The sequence below is a fragment of the Macadamia integrifolia genome, chromosome 2, assembly GCF_013358625.1.
Source record: "Macadamia integrifolia cultivar HAES 741 chromosome 2, SCU_Mint_v3, whole genome shotgun sequence".
Taxonomy (NCBI): domain Eukaryota; kingdom Viridiplantae; phylum Streptophyta; class Magnoliopsida; order Proteales; family Proteaceae; genus Macadamia; species Macadamia integrifolia.
In genome coordinates, this window is record NC_056558.1 from 38737670 (window position 1) to 38757966 (window position 20297).

The window sequence follows — 20297 nt, forward strand, 5'->3', positions numbered from 1 at the left end:
CTTTTAAGAAACTATACTAGTAGATTCAGTGGAGACAAAGAGGAGGCGCAAAGGGATGAGAGAGAGAGAGAGAGAGTTGAAATGGATTTCCACCCTTAATGTTATGTTCTGATTGACCATTAATCGGGAAGCAACACTTTCCTGTTAGAGGGGAGAGGGGAGAGGGGAGAGGGGAGAGGGGGAGGGTAATAGGGTTAGTTATGGGATGTTTCCTTCTTTTAGGGGTCGTTTGATAACATTTTGGGAGAATAGTTCTCGTGTTCTTCTATTATGTGAGAATGCAAATGGAACAAAAATATGTTTAGTACGTCCGGTTCATTTTTATATTATCAACCAATAAAAAAAACAAAAGAATAACCAAAGTAACTAGAACAAAGTTATTTTTCTATTATTTTACAAACTTAAAAAATAAAACCATTCAAAACCCCACAACCCCTTTTCTGCTACTCACGATCAAAAACCCCCAAATCCGTCGCTTCCCTGCAACAGGTTCTCACTCTTTCGGTCGCCGCTTCCCTGCATCTCTCGGTCGCCGCTTCCCTGCAGCAGGTATTGTCTCTCTCTCACTCGCTGTCTCGCTCTCACAATCTCGCTCTCTCTCTCTCTCTCTCTCTCTCTCTCTCTCGCTTCCCTGCAGAACAAATACTGCTGTGTCTGCAACTCACGATCAATGAATTAATTGATTAATGGTAATCTAACCTATAATCAACAATCAATTTGTCTGTCAGCAGAACAAATACTGCTATGTTACAGAAGTATAGAAGAAACAACTCCTTGCTAAAGGAGCTCATATTTTAAGATTTTCTTCGGTTTGGTGGCTTTCTCTACCTAGTTTTGTTGTCAACTCTGCCATTAGAATTATCATCACTCTTCTGATGATCACTCTAAATTATAAGGCGGTTGCATGATATGGGTCCTACCCAGTTTGTAATTTTAGTTAATAAGTAAACCCCCTCCTCTATTCTTTCTCTCTACTGAAATTTTCAAGTATACAATAAAACTCTAAAAAGTAATAAAAAAATTTCACAATTTAAGAGGACAAAATTTCCAAATAATCTACTATAATTTCATCTTCTCTTTGAATTTTGGAATTATTTTATGGGTTTTTTTTTTCAGTCAGAGGCAACAAAGATGGAAACTCTTTATGCTTATATTTTACTATTTCCTTCAAGTAATAGTATTTTAAAAGATAATTTCATTAACAAATTATTTATTTATTTAAGTTAAATTTGACCATAAAAGCATGTTTGTAATTATTGATTTCATTATTCAAAAGTGAATTTTCATTATTGTACTCTCCAGGAATAGAAGTGTATGTCAAACGTTGTTTCTGTTATTTTCCTGTTCTAAGGACATTTCTGAAATAGTTTTACCAAACGTTGTTTCTATTCCGCCAGAGTGTCTTCACAGCATGGAATCGAAAAAGAACACTTCTGTAAAAGAACACTCTCCAGGAATAGAAGTGTTATCAAACGGCCCCTTACCATTTGTTGCTTGTTTAAGAATGTGGCAATTGAAAGTTTACTAATACCCACAATGGGAAATTCTTTCTCATAAACTTTATTGGAGTTGTTGCTTATCCTTGGATAAACTCTCATTTTCTTACTCCATCGTTTGGAACCTTTTGGCCATTTTCTGGTATGTTGTATGCACCTGCTCCAGTTTTCGATGAACTTTCCTTGCATGGCCTTGCATTTCTGCCAACACTGTTCTGCTATTTTTTTCATCTTGTATTGCATTTTAAATTTAATTATTGGAGTCACTGGTTAATGGCATTTCTGTAACATTGGAAAAAAAAATGAGAAATTGTTCTGTTCTAGAACAGATTTTCCCGAAGTATTCTTGGACAGGTTTACAAAACTCTCAATTGAAGGCAACAAGCAACCATGGAATACTAAACACAAATAGATGGTTCTACCAAAGAACGGGTTTCCCCTTTCACTAACTTAACTCCTCCACTAGTTAAGGCTCCGAGAATCTGACAGTGAAGGGGCAAGGCTGCCGAACTACTGAAGTCCACCAGTAAGTGTTTTCTCTTTATGCATTCCAATAACCTGTTAGGACAGATTGGGGGAACTAACACAGGAACAGAATCGCAGTGAATACAATAAGTAGAAGGCAAAACAGAATAGATATAAGCCATTTATCTAAAGATCCAAAACTCAGATGAAGCTGAAATTTAGATCAGATTAAGATTGTATCCTGTAGAAACGCAACCCTAAAACGATGCAGAAGATAATGGAAAAACATAACAAACAATGCACACGGATTTTACGAGGTTCGGCAAGGTTGCCTACGTCCCCAGTGAGATGAGATCCTGTTTCACTAGCAATGGAGAATAGGGTTATAGCGCTCTTCCTCACACCTTTCAGTATTGCTTGCATTACAGAGAAAGAAATCCTTGCTACAAATATATAGTGAAAAACCCTAATCTGGAAAGTACACAATTTCCTTCAAATAAAAAATTCGAGCGGGGGGCTGCGCTCCCCTACACCCTCTGCTATGCAGGGGGTCTCCTGCCCCCTTGCAACCCCCACTGCCCGCTAACCGGCTAGCGGGACCGTTGTCCTGCCTGTCGAGGTGTTGCACCACTACTCCCTGGATTAAACTGTGACGGAATACAAGACATACCAACAATCTCCACCTTGGCTTGAATTCTGTCGAGCCTCCTGTAAAGATAACATGTAGACGTCTTCATCCTTGTACCTCATCAGAGGTACAAACCCGCATCTGTTTGGTGCGTCCTTCATCTTCAGCAATGAGTAATATTAATCAAGTCTAAACAGGACTCGAACTTCTCTGTAGTAACTGGCTTCATAAACATATCTACAAGATTGAAATCTGTATAAATTTTTCTCAAGTAAATATTGCCGTCTGACACAAGCTCTCTGATCTTGTGAAATCTCACATCAATATGCTTTGTCCTTACATGAAACACCTGATTCTTTGCAAGATGTATGGCACTCTGACTGTCACAATGTAACATTGTACCTCCTTGTTCCAACCTTAACTCACAAACCAGTTCAGCCAACCAGACTCCTTCCTTGGCAACCTCAACAGCCGCCATGTACTCTGCCTCTATAGTGGACAATGCAATTGTAGATTGAAGCATTGCCCTCCATGATATAGGTCTACAGCCAATGTAAATACATACCCTGTAGTAGACCTCCTCTTGTCTAAATCACCAGTGTAGTTGGAATCAACATAACCTACCAATTATGTGGAATTTCCCTTGCCACTGAACATAACACTTATATCTTTAGTTTTGCTCAAATATCTAAAGATCCACTTAATTGCATTCCAATGCTCCTTCCTTGGATTACTCATATATCTGCTAACAATACTGACTGCATGAGACAAATCCGGCCTGCTACAAACCATAGCATACATGAGACTCCCAACTGCGTTAGCATAAGGGACCTGAGACATCTGCTCCACCTCCTCATGTGTTGTAAGGCATCCCCTTTCAGATAACTTGAAGTGGTTGGCTAACGGAGTGCTAACCGGCTTAGTCTTTTTCATATTGAAATGCTCTAGCACCTTTTCAATATACCTTTTCTGAGTTACCCAAAGTTTACCTGCATTTCTATCTCTGAGGATATCCCTGCCAAGGATCTTATTAGCAACACCAGGATCCTTCATCTCAAATTTAGCACTCAACAAAAACTTCAAAGAGACTATCATGTTTGTTCTTTGCAGCAATGAGCATTTCATCAACATCAAGCATCAATAAAATAATGGAATTATCACTTGAAACTTTATAATAAACACAACTATCATACTCACTTCTTGTGTAGCCAATCTTCATCATGTGGGAATCAAAGCACTTGTACCACTGCTTAGGAGATTGCTTAAGACCATAAAGCAACATCTTAAGCAAACAAACATGATCTTCCTTTCTCTGCACCTTGAAACCTTCAGGTTGTTCCATGTAAATCTGTTCCTCCAAATCACCATGAAAATATGCAGTCTTCACATCAAGCTGTTCAAGCTCCAAATCATACATGGCCACCAAAGCAAATAATACTCGGATCGAAGTGTGTTTTACCATTGGAGAGAATATTTCATTGTATTCTATCCCCTCCTTCTATGCATAGCCCTTGGCTACAAGTCTGGCCTTATACCTTTCACGTTCCTTCTCAGTTGTTGCCTCTTTCTTACGAAAGACCCATTTACACTCAATGATTTTTCTTCCCTTGGGTTTTTCCACAATCTCCTAAGTCTTGTTCTTCTGTAGAGACTCCATTTCCTCCATCATAGTTGCCATCCATTTATCATGTTGTGCATCATTCAAAGCATCATGGTAGGAAGATGGATCACCTGTACCTACAATGAGGGCATAGGCAACCATGTCCTTAAATCCGTATCTCACAGGTGCTTTGTGAGTACGCTTCCCTTTACCCTTTGCTACAGTATAGGGAACTTCTACTGCTTCCTATTGTCCTAGTAAGTCACTGGATGACTCATTTTCTCATGTTGTTTCTGACTCACCTAACTCCACCTACACAGTAGAACCTTCTTTATTTTCACCAACTGTTTGTGAATTGCATTTTGACTTCACCATATGAGACTCATCAAACATAACGTCTCTGTTAACCACAACTTTCTGTAAACTTGGATCTCACAACTTGAATCCCTTTACGCCTTTTTTAAAACCAAGAAAGATGCATTGCTTAGACTTTGAGTCTAACTTAGAACGTTGCTCACTCTCAACATGTGCATAGGCTGGACAACCAAATATTTTTAAAATAGAATAATCTACTTGTTTTTCTGTCCATACCTCTTCAGGAATTTTACAATCAATTGCCTTTGATGGAGACCTATTGATGAGGCAATATGCCATATTCACTGCTTCTGCCCAAAATCTCTTGCTCAACCCTGCATTCAGCCTCATACTTGGAGCTCTTTCTAGAAGTGTTTTGTTCATCCTTTCAGCTACACAATTTTGCTGTGGTGTCTTTGGAACCGTGAAGTGACGTGTAATCCCTTCAGCTTTACACAATTCTAGAAACGGTTTGTACGTGTCTTTCCCTCCATTATCTGTTCTCAAGTACTTAATTTTTTTTCCTGTCTTCCTTTCTACCTAAGCCTTCCATTCCTTAAATTTAGTAAACACCTGACTTTTATGCTTCATGAAGTAGATCCAGACTTTTCTTGAGTAATCATCAACAAATGTCACGAAGTATTCTGCCCCACCTTTAGATTTTGTTGTTGAAGGACCCCATACATCGCTGTGTACATAATCAAGCACCCCTTTACGGTTATGTTTTGCAATTTTGAAACTAACCTTGCACTGTTTTCCGAACACATAATACTTACAAAAGTTCAGTTTACAAGTTTTCACTCCCTTCAACAGTTTTCTTTTATGAAGCTCCATCAATCCTCTTTCTCCCATATGCCCTAACCGTATATGCCACAAATACGTATCATCTATATCAAATCCTGCATCTGTAGTCACAGATGCTCCACCTGTAATAGTGCTCCCTATGAGTCTGTATAGGTTTCCTATTAGTTGTTCCTTCATGACAACCATAACACCCTTAATAACTTCGAGAACTCCACCTTCTGCTATGTACTTGTAGCCATTTGAGTCAAGTGACCCCAAAGATACTAAGTTTTTCCTTAATTCTAGTACATGTCTCACATCTGCTAAAGTTCTTACTATCCCATCAAACTTCTTGATTTTGATAGTGCCTATCCCAATGGTCTTGCATACAGCATCATTCCCCATTAGGACAGACCCACCATTATATGGTTGATATGTATCAAACCAATCCTTATGTGGACACATATAATATGAACATCCAGAATCTAAAATCCCAGAATCAGAAGATTGATTCTTACCTGATGATATAGAAAGTATATCTCCATCATCTCCATCTGAACTGTCAGCCATGCTAGCTTCCTCAAATGTTTTATCTATACCTTTCTTCTTAAGTCCACCTTCCTCTTCAAGCACTCTCTCTTCAGATGACGTTTCTTCTTGCAATAGTAATAAGAGACCTTTGTCTTTGCCCCTTTTGATTTCGATTGACTTTTCTCAGATCTCTTCTGATGTGATCTCCCTCTTTCCTGCTCTTTGTCACCTCCAAAAAGACCTTCTCCTTGAGATTTCGTACGACTGGCCTTCTTCCTTGTATCATTGGACATGAGGGCAGCCGCGACTTCATCCATCTCAAGGGTCTCCTTCCTATACAAGAGAGTCGTTACCAGGTGATCATATGATTCTGGGAGCGATGACAGCAACAGTAACCCCTTGTCTCCATCCTCGATCTTAACCTCCAGGTTTGCAAGTTTACTTACGATATGATTGAATATGTTAAGATGTTCTAATAGATCCGTACCTTCCTCCATCTGTAGAAAATATAATTGTTTTTTCATGAACAACTTGTTCGTTAAGGACTTCGTCATGTTGATGCTTTCAAGTTACTGCTATGCAGATTCGATACCCACAACATATTGTAGGGCATCATCAGAAAGATTCAATCTAATAGCACTTACCGTCTTTTCCTCCATCTCCTCCCAATCTTCGTCAGTAATTTTTGCAGGTTTATTCGACTTCCCCAACAATATTTTCGTCAAACCCTATTGTATCAGAAGATCCTTCATCCTTTGACCCCAGAGAGTGAAATTATTCTTCCCATTGAACCGCTCGATATCATACTTGACATTTGATCCCTTCCCTGCCATCGTGATAGTAAACCCTAGAAAACGGAAACCTAGAGCTTTGATACCAATTTGTAGAAACGCAACCCTAAAACGATGCAGAAGATAATGGAAAAATAGAACAAACAATGCACACGGATTTTACGAGGTTCGGCAAGGTTGTCTACGTCCCTGGTGAGATGAGATCCTACTTCACTATCAATGGAGAATAGGGTTACAGCACTCGTCCTCACACCTCTCAGTATTGCTTGCATTACAGAGAAAGAAACTCTCGCTACAAATATATAGCGAAAAACCCTAATCTGGAAAGTACACAATTGCCCTCAAATAAAAAATAGGGACCACCGTCCTGTCTGTCAAGGCACTGCACCACTACTCCCTGGATTGAACTGTGACGGAATACAAGACATCGTACTCCAACATATCCTGCTACTTATTTGCTCCAAACTTGGGGGTGATCCAATGGATGGGTCTATAGAAACTACTACGAACAAAATTAGTAACTATGAGAATAAAAATTAGAAACTAAATGATAACAGCAATATCTCCAAATCCAGCAGCCAAATGAACACCCACTTCCGGTCGAAAGGTGCCTATAGGAGGGGAAGAATCCCTCCGAATGCGAGCCCAAACTGATGGATAGATGGGCTGGAAAAACAGGACAGATTTGAAACTAAAAGTAAGAAGAAACAGAGATCAAAGGCTACTGCTACTGGCAGAAAACTGACAATATAGATTAGATGGTGCAGGACTGGTTTGGGAAATCTGATACAGGACTTAAGGATTAAGTGAATTTGGGTTTGGGAAGGTCTACTAACACAAACTCACAACATGCATGCAGAGAATCAGATTTAACAACGGCCATAAGTGATGAAAATTTCCAAAATCATTAGATAATTAGAGAAATATCAGCAGTGATAGATGAGGAACTTAAGGCCAAAATCCAACCCAACTTTGCAGCTTCAGACCATCACAGAACCACCCCATGCAGGCTTTGACAGTTGCTGGAAATTGAAAAGAACCCAGGAGAAAAGGGGATATTCCTGGCTTCACCACCTAGGCCTGCAGATGGTTTCACCACCTTGTTGGAATGTTGCTGTTTCACCATAGTAGCTACCAACTTCATAATGAAGAAGACAAAAAGGCAAAACAGTAGAAATTGTGGAGCATATGTTGCCCTTGCTTGTTTTTATAAAATTGGGTGACACGACACATTCTTATCAACACGTTCTTATTGTGGCAGACAATGACACATGGAGGCATGGAGGCATGGGGTTAAGTGAGATGCATCATGGCATCAGTGAGCTGGGTTCAAGACAGGCTAGAGTTATTACAGTGAACTCCTTTGACCTTCTACGATGGCTCATGCTTTCATACACAGTGTGATCTTTCTACTTTACCTTTGTTGTTTCATTGCCAGTTGCATACCTACCAATCATGATAACAGGTACTAATTCCTGAATTCAGCATTCCACATCTTTACCTTGCCTTGGCATGTGTATTTTTCAATGATTGTTCACAGCATAGTTTTATGAAGTCAAAGTTGAAGAGTATTCTTTTCCTTATGATTTCATAGGATAGACAGCAAAACTTTGTTTGTTGGGGAAGAACTACAGAAGGAAACATTACCCTTACAAATGGGTTCTTGCTTTTACCTTTTAAGTGGGCTCAAACCATCTCGCTGGTACGAAGTGAAGATATCATATCCAGCTTCTGTATGTATATAAATTATTTCCATTTTTTCATCTATTTTATGCTTGTTTTGCAAAATCTTAACCAAAATTTTTGAATAACAGATACCCACTAGCTTCACTATTCAACTGAAGATAGGGAAATCGGATCTTGAGTTCAACTGGAACAGGAGACTACTCAATACTGAGAAACTGATATTCAGGGCTGATTCTCGTGATTTTAATAGTTATAAGGTTTGATTGATCTACTTTATGTCTTAAGAAGAATTTGTTTACCCTCTTATCAGAAGCTTTGATACATCGATTTATGGTCAGGCTGGAATGTATGTCCTTGTAACAGTGGAGCCTTCTGGGATTGTTGCATTGCCACATGTACAGGAGAGACAGCTTGTCATTTTTAATATTGGTAAGAGTGTCTGTTTTCAATACTATTTGCATCTTTTTTTTATTCGCTTTTACTTGCTTTAGCACCAGCACTATCGGGCAAGCAGTGCTTCCTGCTAATTCATATTATTTACAATAAAAATTCAAACTAGTTTATTTAAATAGAGTTAGACTCTTTGTCATTGCTTAACAAACTGCTATGATACTTGCATTTATGCATTCCTTCAACCCCACATACCCTTTATGATGCAGTTGGTCAGCAACCAGGTTTAAGTAGGCCATGGTTTACCGGTCTGGTTTTTGAGCTTAGATTGGTCCTCCCACTTGCTTGAGCTCGTCAAGAGATAAAAAAGCTTTGTTGAAGCATGATCCAAGCTCAACTCCCAACCATTGCTATTCAAGGCCACATTCCTGAAGGGCATTTTCAACCAATGTAAATGAACCATCATATTTTTCTTGTATAGATCTTCTTGTATCTGATTCGTTCCGAGTTTTTTTCCAGATTCTATGGTTTGCATCTTACACAATCATTATTCTTAAGATTTCAGTTTGATAACCTGGTCTTGCCATAATTCCGTTGTCCAATTGTAGTTCTTATGCTAGGAATTTAGAGGGGGAAAGGAAAAATACTGAAGTTGAATGAAAATTTATGAGATTCTTTTAGTAGTGTGTGTTAGTTAGTTGTTTTAATCCTTGCATCAGACAAGATGGATTCTCTTAATCATATAGTGACCATGGCTTTGATTCTTCTGCCATTAATATAAAATTTTCCTTGTTTATTGGGAAAGGATGGCCAATCTAAGGTGTAGGAAAATAGATTCTAAGATGTAACAAAATTATAGTTTGTTTGTATTTCATTCTTAAACTGGTTATTTCATTTCTTTTCATCTACCTATAACCTTTATTTTTGTAACATCTGCTTTTTCCTTTTGTCTTTGGTTTATCTTCAAGACAGTTTGTGATGAACTATTACTTGGGATCCCTCACAAAGCTTGGTGGGTTGGAATCTTAGTGTTCCTATGTTTGGGATTGGCTTTAGTTATTCCAAGTTTTCTTCCAGAACATCTGCTGCAGAAGAGACGAAGCTTACGACCACATAAATCAAATTTTTTGTAATTTTGAATTTGTTTTAGCTTCATTGTTTTCACCTGCTAATGGATGGACAGAAAATATTGATCATTTGGGTGATTGAATCCTTAGATGGACTCAGGAAACAGAAATTTGCTTTGATTTGTCACATTTATTTAGAGACTAATCAATGCTTTATTCTATTGCTTTGCACTTATTTAAATAGATGCAAAAAGTAGCAAAATAGGTAGCAATGGTGATTAAAGCCAGCTGATATTACCCCCTCCCTTCTCTCCCCCCCCCCCCCCCCCCCTCCTCCTACTCTGTTGTTCTCTATTACCCCAAATCAATGTAATGTTTTCTTTGGGGGAATCCACCACTCAAATGTAATGGTTAGCTTGAAAGGCAAACGCGCCAAGTCCTATGATCTAGTAATGGATAGATATATGAATGTTGGTTCCAATGAATTCCCAATTAAAGTTGACACCACAGTAACAGCATCTTAAGTAGTCCTCTGAATAATTCTGATGTTTTTAGTGGTTTTGGGTGTCAATTGGCCGGTGCAGTCCGGTTTCAGGTGTATCAGCCCAAACCAAAACCATACTGATAAGACAATGTTTGGTTTTGCCGGTTCAGCTTGGTCTGGTCTTTTATAGGGTTGTCTTGGCAGGCTTTTATTGGTCCATCATCGAGTTGTTACAAGTTTGGTTTTGTTTTCATATATATAGTTGTATAACATTAAAAAGTACTGGGAAAACATGTCTTTCAGTTTTTATCGGGCTTTTTCCGTTTCGTTCGGTCTGGATGGGTTTGGTTAAGCCCAAATCAAAACTAAACCAATAGGATTTGGTTCGGTCTGATTTCCCATCTTTTCTATCAGTCCAACTGATTCGGTCTGGAAATTGGCACCACTATGGTGATGCCTTTGACGACTATGGGAGGTGACTGAGGAGCAAGTACAAGGTGAGTTACTTACATGGTTTCAAGTATCGATATCGTATAGGTCATATTAGTATCATATTGGTATTGGCTAAGATTATATCGATACAGGTCATATTAATATCATATTGGTATTGGCTGAGATTGATTCCCAATTTTTGATCGATCCGGATCGGTAATCCATAATGTTTCAAGTGTAAAACAGTAAGAAAAAGTATTTTTTTCTGAAAAGCAAGGGGCAAAAATTATCCGATACAATCAATCTTCTTCAATACTATCGGCAGAGATTGATATCAGTACCAGTTCCGAGAACTAAATCAAGGATTCCCTAAATCAATGGTTACTTATCCCATTACACATATACTGTAGTGGGCGTTCGTCTTTCAACACTCGTCACCAAGGTGGCGATACTTTGATTTCTATTTTTTACACATTAGACAAAGTTTTCTTCCACCTAGGGGGTGTCAATCGGTCGGTCCGGCTCGGTTTTGGTCTGGGTTGAGTCGGTTTTGGTGTGGGAAAGTTGAAACCGAAACCGAATCAATAAGAAAATTCTGGTTTCGGTTTCGATGCGGTTTGGTTTCGGTTTGTCTTCGGTTTCTTAAATCGATTTGTAACCGGGTTGGTTTTGGTTTTTGGTCTAGTTTGGATTCGACTTTCCAAACAAATGTATACAAAACTATGCAAATTTTGATTTTTTTAATGAATTTTGGAGTGTTTCAGTTTCTTACCGGTTTGGTTTCGGTTTCGGTCCGGGTTTTGAGCCGATTTCGGTTTGGTTTTGGGTTCATCCGGTTTCCATTGCGGTTCGATTTGGTTTTGGGATTGCAATACTTGAAACCGAACCGAACCAATAAGGCTTTGGTTTGGTTCGGTCCGTGTTGTTATCGGTTCAATCCAGCCGGTTTTACGGTTCAGTTTAGGAATTGACACCCCTACTTCCACCCATGATAAATGAAATCTAAGTTTATAATTATTCCTGCTGCCCCGTATGTGGTGGTCGCTCATCCCCTTGGGAGCCCATCCAAGGACAATGAAAGCAGGGAAACTTATCTAATATTTATGTTCACGTTCACGTTTAGTTGCAAGGGAAATTATAATGGTAAGAAATGATAATGTTCAAAGCTAAAAGGTAAACCTTTGTAATTATTGCTCCTCATGATCATGTCTCTGACTATAAATCATTTTATTAAATTCTATTTAGTTAGCATCTCAATCTCTTATACTTGAAAAGTAAAATAAAAATTATATATAAAATATATTATAATTAAATATAATTTAAAAAATTAAGTATTTAAGACAATCATATTAACTAATGATTACAAAAATCCTTAATAGTTTGAAATTTCCACTTCCCTTCTATTTCCTTTAATTTCCCTTATAATCAACTTTAATTTCCCTTATAATCAAATGGTGCCTAAATGTCATCAACTACAACATGAAAATCAGATGTGGCTTAAATTTTGTGAACAAATAGTCATATAAGTATCATATTCAACATCAGCAATGTGGAAGACTAAGAATCGTTTACACGACTCCTTGGATGTTCCTGTGATACATTTTTTACTTTTTTCTTACTTCATGTTATCTCTTTTTTACCACCTTTTACTTTCAATTTTTTATTTATTTATTTTTCTTTTATTCTTATTATTTTCTTTATAGTGTATCAAATTCATGTAGCCGAACCCCGGGATGAGGTTATGCTTCTTGTAGTTTAGTCCTGTTGGAGATTTTTTGTTTTTTGTTTTTTAAATAAAGGCATGTATTAAAGAAAAGGGGGAGGGAGCATGGACTTAGTGGTATCAGTATCTGTCAATACCGATCCAATCTATATCGGTATCAGTGAGGATCGATGCATATCGGTCACTTTTACCCCTTGCTTTTTAAAAAATACATTTTTTTACTGTTTTACCCTTGAGATGATCGGATAATCGATCTAAATCGGTCAAGGATCAGGGATCAATCTCAATCGATACCGACACGATATGACTAACGATGGATACAATACCAATACTTTGAAACCATAGGAGGAAGATTACAAGCCTAAAAAAAGAAGCAACCCTAAAATAGTAACAAAAGCCCATTCAACATCCGAGGTCCAAAGGGCTTCAAGGCTCACGTGTCCAAAACATCACAGAAACCCATATGGGATGAAAAACAAAGCAAGGAAACCCATCCAAAGGTAACGAAATCAAATTCAGTTAAGGTTTGTGGAAACCTTAACAATCATCTCTTTTCTTCATCAAACTAGCCGCCAAGGGAGCATCACCGGCGAGGGGGGCCGCCACATGGAAGGCGTTGCCCTTGCGGAGGGCCACGCCGACCTTGCAGCTAGCCTAGAAAGCTGGCAGCTAAACAGTTGCTTGCCTTACAGTTGGCAACAAATCAACAAAAGCCAAGCGAATCGGGAGGATGGCCAAGCAAGGCTAGCAATGAACAACTATAGACCATGCAGGCTGACAAGTAATCAAATGGCGATGAGACAAGCCAAGCCGAGCAAGATGGCGACTAGTGCAAGAGTTGGCAAACGGGATCAAAAGACAATGAGGATGTTGGCCGAGGGGAACCCAAACGAGCTTTGAGATCTAATAGAGATGGAGATCTGCGAGGCTAGTGGCCAAGAGGGAATCCAAATGAGCATAAGATCCAGCAAAGGTAAGACCTACGGGGATAGTGGCCAAGACGCGACTCTAATCGAGATCAATCGAGATGTAGCTGCAAGGAATGAAGAAACAAAGGAAGGAGAGGACAGAGAGAGGGAGCGATATGATGAAAGAGAGAGGTGGAAGAAAGAGAGGCGAGGATGTTAGCAATTCTGAGAGGAGTGAGGATGAACACTGTAATCCTATTCTCCATTGACAATGAAACAAAATCTCATCGCAATATCATCTCATCGAAAACTTATATAATCTTTGTCAAACCTCGTAAACCTGCATGCATTATATTATTCTTATTATGCATTATTTATTCTGAATAGACCAGATTATGCTGAGACTGAATTATTTAACTTTCCAAAAGTCGTGAAGAACACGAAAAACCCCGTATGAGTGAAAGAAAAAAAAAAAAAACTCAAAATCAAGTGTTACCTAAGACGAAGGTCCTCGTCAACTTGCTACCCTTGGGGTTTCCCAAGCTCCATGATCAAATCTATGTAGAACAAAAGGTAAAACATACAATGAAAACTAAGGTTATTTATTTAGCAACAAGAGCACACAGCCCTTATACAAACAAAAGGATAATATAAGTCTTTTAAGTACAACCCACAAAGAGATCTAGAGAGAGAGAGATACAGAAGAACCCATGCAGAGAGGCTAGCTTAAACCTACGCCGCTACTACTGCTTCAAGATCCTTCAATTTCCACCTGGGCTCTTTGTTGCACGTTCTGCCCATACTCCCTAGCCCTCTCCCTCATATCTCTAGCCTTACCACCGAGCTTTATCCTAGCATAATCAAGCTTGTCCGACCCCGGAGGACGCTTCCCTGTGACATAGTCATAAATCCAGACCAAAGCCGTCAGCGCCGCCACACCAAAACCACCGGAGAGTAAGAAACCGGTCGCTGCCAGTAATAACACTATCGCCGCCGGTACTAAAATTGGGCTAAACAAAACCAGAACCGGTGTAGCTATGACCAGGCATATAACAGTCCCGGTCAAAGTCAGACCCGATAGAAGCGATAGTGCGGTCCCCATTGTCATCGCCGTCAAGAATTTAACGGTTTTCCGTGCACTCGGGGCACGCTTCGATGGTACCCGAGTCTGAGTCTGAGTCTTAGGTTGATCTCGATCGGCCATGATAGAAAATGAAACAAAAGACAGAGAGAAAACCGGTGAAGAGCGAGTGAGGGAGCCCTGCCGGGGGATATGTATTTATGGAAGAAGAGAAGGGTAATGGAGGCCATGTGGCTTTAGGTCAAAGAGCAAATAGTCACATCGTCGTGATACGTGACCGGTTAGGGATGATGTTAAGAGAAGAGGATGTAGTGATGTGGCTAGTTATTGTTCTGGCTAAGGAGAGTAGGATGACACTTGGCAACCTAAGCAGCTGGAAATGGAACCACGGAAGCATTGAGTGACGATTGCCTCTTCCATAAGCTCACACTTCTTAGTTGAATGCATATAATAAGGGTAAACTTGGAAATATATAAAAGTTGATTAATGTTGAATACCTTTCTCTTTTATTTAAACAAACGGAGCCAAATGAAGCAGCAGTCACTTAGGGTCTGTACTGTAACGTTCTAAAAAACGAATTCTGGTGCTTTTTCATTTTTTTGGAATAGAAATAAGATGAAAACTGGATGGTATGTCCGGTTCATTTTTTTGTTTTTTTTAAATGAACCGGGCATTTGGCAAGGTTTTAAGTCCCATTTTTGGCACAACAAATTGTTACTTTTCACCTTCAGAATCTATTCTGAGAAAAAGGCGGAGAAACACAAGGTGAGTTTAAGTTACGAGGGGCATAATGGAAATTTGCCACTTCAAACATAACACAACCCTAAATCGATGAATGCTTCAATTGTACAACCCTTCGTTTTTCTCCGAAATCTAAGATCTTGCGACCTGCAAATGGTGAAGGAGATCTGATCTCAAATGCGAAGGATGATCGACGAAAGGTATGTGAATCTCTCCCTCTCTCTCTTGTTCCTTCCCCTCATGGAGAGAGTCGCTGATTTCGTTGGATTTTGCAGAGATGTGTTCGTTGATCGGTCGCAAACGTCGTCTAATGTGATTTCTTCACATTGTGTTTGGTCTCAGTCGCTGCGGTTTTCTAAATCCGATCGTCTTTTCCATGTGGAGTTACTGCAATTCTTGCTAGATTATAGTGTTGGGGTTAGATCCATAGATTTATTTGAAGGTTAGAAATCTGCTCTAGATTGATAGTTATTTTTATAAAATTTTACTGTGGCGTTGTTGGAGCCTGGATTCTATGATATTTTTACAGGTTTTGTCTGTGTTGAAGTTTACTAAGCACAATCAAATGCCTTAAGATTACATAAAGTCTTTTAGAGAAGCAGTTGCTGTATTTCAGCATGCCAGAATGTATGTTAAAGTTGTTTATTTTGAAACTCAATTTCATATTTTCTCCTGTTCTACCATTTGACAACGTTTTGTTTCTGCCATTTTCATGTTTTCTTATTCTAAGAAATGGAGAAACAACCGAAAAAGTGTTTGATAAAGTTATTCACTCGTTTCTAGGAACGTAAATCAAAATTTATGCTTATTTACAATTCTATAAACAACTTTGACAAAATGACTTGTTTCGTCGTTTTCGTCATTTCTAGAGACGAATTTGAGAGGAAAAAAAAGGCTTTTGTGTCCGATAAATCTCTCAACTATTTAAACCTAAAAAGAGGCAACCGAACCTTCTCTTCCTTTTGGGCATTCGATGATATTATCAGGTTTTTTAGTGGCATTATGTCTGCAAAAAAACATTTCAAGAAACATGTTTATTAAACACCAAATAATCTGTTCTTGTTTGCAGAAACATGAAAAGTCATTTCTGTTGTTTCTAGACATAGAAATAGCAAAAATGTTGTCAAGCGGTGCCTTAAAATTTGGATCAGGTCCTTGTAAGAGAATCATTTTTGTACGGTGTTTGATTTATATTTAGAATTCATTCAATGTGAAAGTCCATTAAAAGAAGAGAGAGATTGACTGAATTCTAGTACAAGTACAAGGACTTGATCTGGAGTCCATTTATTAAAGCAATTGTGATTTTCATGAGAAGAATCATTAGGGTTCTACTTTTTTGATCTAGTCTATTTTCCTTTTTTTTTTTTTTTCTTGCTTGAAAATCAGAGTAATCCATTGTCTTAGATAGATGACTACTGAAAATCAATATAAAAAAAATATACATGACAATGATATAATGATCTGTCACTTTCAACTTAACCTTCATTTTAAAGGACTTGTGAGAAAAAGATAAAGAGTTATTCGGAGGATCCATTGTCTTAGATTTTTTTTCGTTTTAGGAAAGGGCCTTCTCCTTTTTTGTTGGTTGAAGGGGCAAGAGGGGACTGACATTCCTTCTATTGCTAATGCTTTGGTAGGCTTAGCTACTATGACTCGGGAATAAGAATAGCCAGCTATGAGGATGGTTGTTCTGTGTCCTGAAGTAGGTAAATTAAACAATCGTTCGAGCACTAGTTTTGCACCTAAGAGGCTGACTTGTTGGCTCACTCTAGCTCTACAAAGAAGAGCGGGCTGTGTAATTAGTTGCACTTAGTTCTAAAATCAGTTTTAGATGTTTTAATATAAAAAATTTTAAACCTTAATTCCATTACACACATGCACTTTTAGACAAAAAAAGACAATGCGTATAATTATTTTTTAAAAATTTTAGGCCATGCACAATTCCTCTTCAAAAAAATACTGTGATGGGAGCAGAGAAAGATAAGGAATGTCTAGTTATCCTTGCCCTTGTTGCTCGCTTGCTCGCACCCCTAAAATCATCAATTCTTCGATCCAATATATAAGTATTCGCTTTTTAGGGGAATCAGCTTTGATATTCCTCCTTCGAGGCATATTATCTATTAAAACATTGATTTCAATAAATAAATAATTCAATAAAAAACTACACTCTTCTAGGCAATTATATCATCATAGGAGATGATAACTTTGCGAATGTTTACAGGGATATCATAGACCCATTGGACCTATCGGTCCTATCTAAGATGCTAACTTCTAAATCTCGAGGCTTTGGCAACCTAATGGCCACCCTTATCCTGAAGCAGGACTTATCCTCTATATCTTTTTAAAATAAAATAAATAATTAAATCGATCACGCACAATTATTCATCATGCATCATTCCCCTAAAATCTTATTTGTTTATTTTTTTCATATTTTTATTACTTAGAATTAAAATAAATAAATAAAAACTAATTTACATTAAAACATGCATTTTTGGAAATAAAAATAAAAAAAAGTAATACACATGCTAAAAATTAAAAAATTTTAGATAATGTATCAATTCACAGCATCAATCAATGCATTCCAATTATGAAACTTTTTTTTTATTTAACTTTATTTTGAAAAAAAAAAAATGTTTTTCATCACACACCATGCATTTGATGGAAATTTTTGGCAAAAGAAATCCACCAAATTAAAACACAACACTCCAAATAGCAAAAATATGTGGATTTGTTTTTTACCAAAAATCCACTAAGACCCAAAGCTCCAAGAGTCAAACATGTAGATGTTCAACATCCAATTCCTAATATATTTTTTTAAAATTATTTGTAGAATTTTAAAAAATAGAAAAACATAATTAAATTTTTTGTGGTTTTTTTTTAACACAAAAACAATCTACTTAAAACCCAAAGCTCCAACCTAGAATCAAACATGTGGACTCAATATTATCTTACATCATAATGAAAGATCAAGATTAAATTCCTAATTTTTTTTTTTTTAGTTATTTGCAGAAATTAAAAATAACATAAACTCAATACTGTTTGATATATTCATGACTTTTTAACCAAAAAAAAAACCCAGATTCTGGTTGTTGAATTAGCCGATTTCCCAGATCCGTTTCAGATTCTTCAATCGGTGGTCCTAATCGTTGCTTTATGCTTCAACTTGTCAAGAAACAGATTTTAATGGTAAGGCCCTGGGCGGATAGTCACTCATGGGATACAACATTTTATTACTATGAAATGTGAGGAAAAGCTGGTTGGGATACACCAATGTGCTGCAAAAACAAAGCATATCACTACTGAACATCAACACAGAAAAGGGAAGAAGGGGAAAAATGAAAAAGGCTAGAACAGCAGCCCAAATTTGATACATAAGAACCAACTATGGCTCCATTGGAATAGTTAGGAAGCTTTGTCCATCAATTGAATTGGAGCTAGAATGTTCGACTTGCTCGTCTCAACAATGCACCCATTCATGACCATTTCCTCCAACATGAAATGTGCCTTCTCCAGATGGAACATTATGTCCAGCTCACACTGAGAAGTTCAGTTTCCAACAGAGAAGAGTTAGAAATCAACCAATTGCATTTCTTTTATTTTGATGTAACAGAAACAGGGAAGTATGGAAACTTCAAACAGAAGATCTTAGCTATGGGGCTTACCACATTGCCAAAATGGCGGTCCATGGTTTCCACTAACAGATGTATGAATTCCAGAATAGCCAGCTCATTCTGCACAACATGGGAAAGGATGAGGTAATTAGTGCAGTTGTAGCCATCTCAAAGGGGAGAATAGGAAACGTGACGAAACAACACGGGAAAGTTGATAATAAGTATAATTTCTCACTCCACTAAATACTGATTGCAGTTGAGGGAGAAAAACATGAAGTTTCTGAAGAAACTCAAAACCAAAAAGGGAATTGTCTAAAAAGGGCCAGAAGCTAAAGATGGGTATCTTGAATTGCAATAATTGGGTTCATTGATATTCCTGATATAGTAGATGCTATCACACATACAATCATATACTCAATTTAGGGCTGAAGAGAGCTAAAAGATGATCTTTCGTGTATAATCCTGCATAATCTCGAATGTTATCAGTTCTGGTACGTAGACCAAATGATACATACCCAATGCTGTTCCCACCTATTCGAGGACTAACTACTGATAGAAAATTCAGACAAGTAGCAAAAATCAGGCAGAAAATTATATGATTTTGCAGACCAACCACCATGGAGCTGAATGTAGTTTACCAAAAAAGTTGCAGTGCTTGCTCCAAATAGGTGTTCATGTGATAAACCTGCAACACACCCTTTAATTTGAAACTTCACTTGTTTCCAATCAGGTCTCTTTGGAGATTATGAGCATCCAGAGAATGCCCTATATCAAAGTATTTCAACCATGAACAAAACTGAATGTTGGTCAGCATAGCCCCACATCACAACACAATCCTAAAACTAATTCAGTTGTGTAGAAACAAAGACTTCAGACTTTAAACCAAGTACCACCCTAGTAAAAATATTGATCACCCATGTAGTCGCAAACCAGTACTACTAAATTCTAAGGCTTGAACTAACTCAGTTCTGTAGAAATCAAGAGTTCAGGAAATAACCTAACTAGCACCCTACAACAGTGCTCAATACCAGGCAAGCTGAAAAGTAGTTTGAAATGGAAACATCTCAAGGTAAAACTATCCACTGGTCTAGATTATATTAGGGCCCAAATTAAACAATACATCAGTGGTAGCAAGGGAAAGACAATTTTTTTTTGTATCGGTAATGCGAAAAATGGATATATGTCTATTACATGCTTTTTTTTTTAAACAAGACATGGGAGTGATGACTCTGGAAATTCTCCAAACCTTAGTTTACTCTGACAAATCATGATAGGTGGATGATCTTAGAAATATGTAATGAGTTTAGGATATAAACTGGCTGTTCAAGGTTGAAGGAGAGAGCAACAAGCAGTATAAAGATGGCTAAAATCCTTTTAGCCACATAAATGGATAATTCTTCTGTAGACAACCTAAAAGTTGGAAATCCGGTGGTTGCTCACGCTCAAGTGTAAAGGTAACATGTTATAAGATTAAGTAAACTTACACTACCCATCACATTTTTGGGGTTTTGGGGGGGGGGGGGGGG

At 37.9% G+C, this 20297-nt stretch overlaps 3 protein-coding genes across 8 annotated transcripts in view; 1 reads left to right on the forward strand and 2 right to left on the reverse strand.

The window, feature by feature from the left end:
• Window positions 1–386: 386 nt before the first annotated feature.
• Window positions 387–10022, forward strand: LOC122091387. 6 transcript variants are annotated; one of them, XM_042661338.1, is made up of 7 exons: window positions 402–549; window positions 1826–2022; window positions 7910–8113; window positions 8243–8381; window positions 8463–8591; window positions 8698–8763; window positions 9697–9772. In XM_042661338.1, exons 3-7 carry the CDS (start codon window positions 8025–8027, stop codon window positions 9751–9753), a joined length of 480 nt encoding a protein of 159 aa, XP_042517272.1. In that variant the 5' UTR covers window positions 402–549; window positions 1826–2022; window positions 7910–8024; the 3' UTR covers window positions 9754–9772. The 6 variants fall into 6 exon arrangements, with proteins under 6 accessions (XP_042517237.1, XP_042517272.1, XP_042517227.1 ...); XM_042661293.1 differs by having other exon boundaries at window positions 405–549; window positions 8673–8763; window positions 9697–10022; XM_042661312.1 differs by having other exon boundaries at window positions 414–549; window positions 1821–2022; window positions 8673–8763; window positions 9697–10022.
• A 3993-nt stretch (window positions 10023–14015) lies between these two features.
• On the reverse strand, window positions 14016–14542 carry LOC122092867 (oleosin L). Its single transcript, XM_042663175.1, has one exon. The coding sequence runs from the start codon at window positions 14540–14542 to the stop codon at window positions 14090–14092; it is 453 nt and encodes a 150-aa protein (XP_042519109.1). The 3' UTR covers window positions 14016–14089.
• Window positions 14543–18363: 3821 nt separating this feature from the next.
• Window positions 18364–20297, reverse strand: part of LOC122071965 (AP-4 complex subunit sigma) — an 8221-nt gene continuing 6287 nt past the window's right edge. The window contains exons 3-4 of the mRNA XM_042636462.1: window positions 18823–18891; window positions 18364–18697 (exon numbers count right to left, since the gene is read on the reverse strand). Of these exons, the coding sequence (XP_042492396.1) occupies window positions 18563–18697; window positions 18823–18891 (204 nt within the window). The 3' untranslated portion in view covers window positions 18364–18562. The remainder of the gene's footprint in view (window positions 18698–18822; window positions 18892–20297) is intronic.

Excerpts from the sequence above, each read along its gene's own strand:
- LOC122091387 (XM_042661303.1), top strand. The coding sequence starts at position 8,025 with ATGGCTCATGCTTTCATACACAGTGTGATCTTTCTACTTTACCTTTGT. Across the intron at positions 8,382-8,462 it reads AGATATCATATCCAGCTTCT|ATACCCACTAGCTTCACTAT; the intron begins GTATGTATATAA and ends TTTGAATAACAG. Across the intron at positions 8,592-8,672 it reads GTGATTTTAATAGTTATAAG|GCTGGAATGTATGTCCTTGT; the intron begins GTTTGATTGATC and ends ATTTATGGTCAG.
- LOC122092867 (XM_042663175.1), bottom strand. The coding sequence starts at position 14,542 with ATGGCCGATCGAGATCAACCTAAGACTCAGACTCAGACTCGGGTACCA.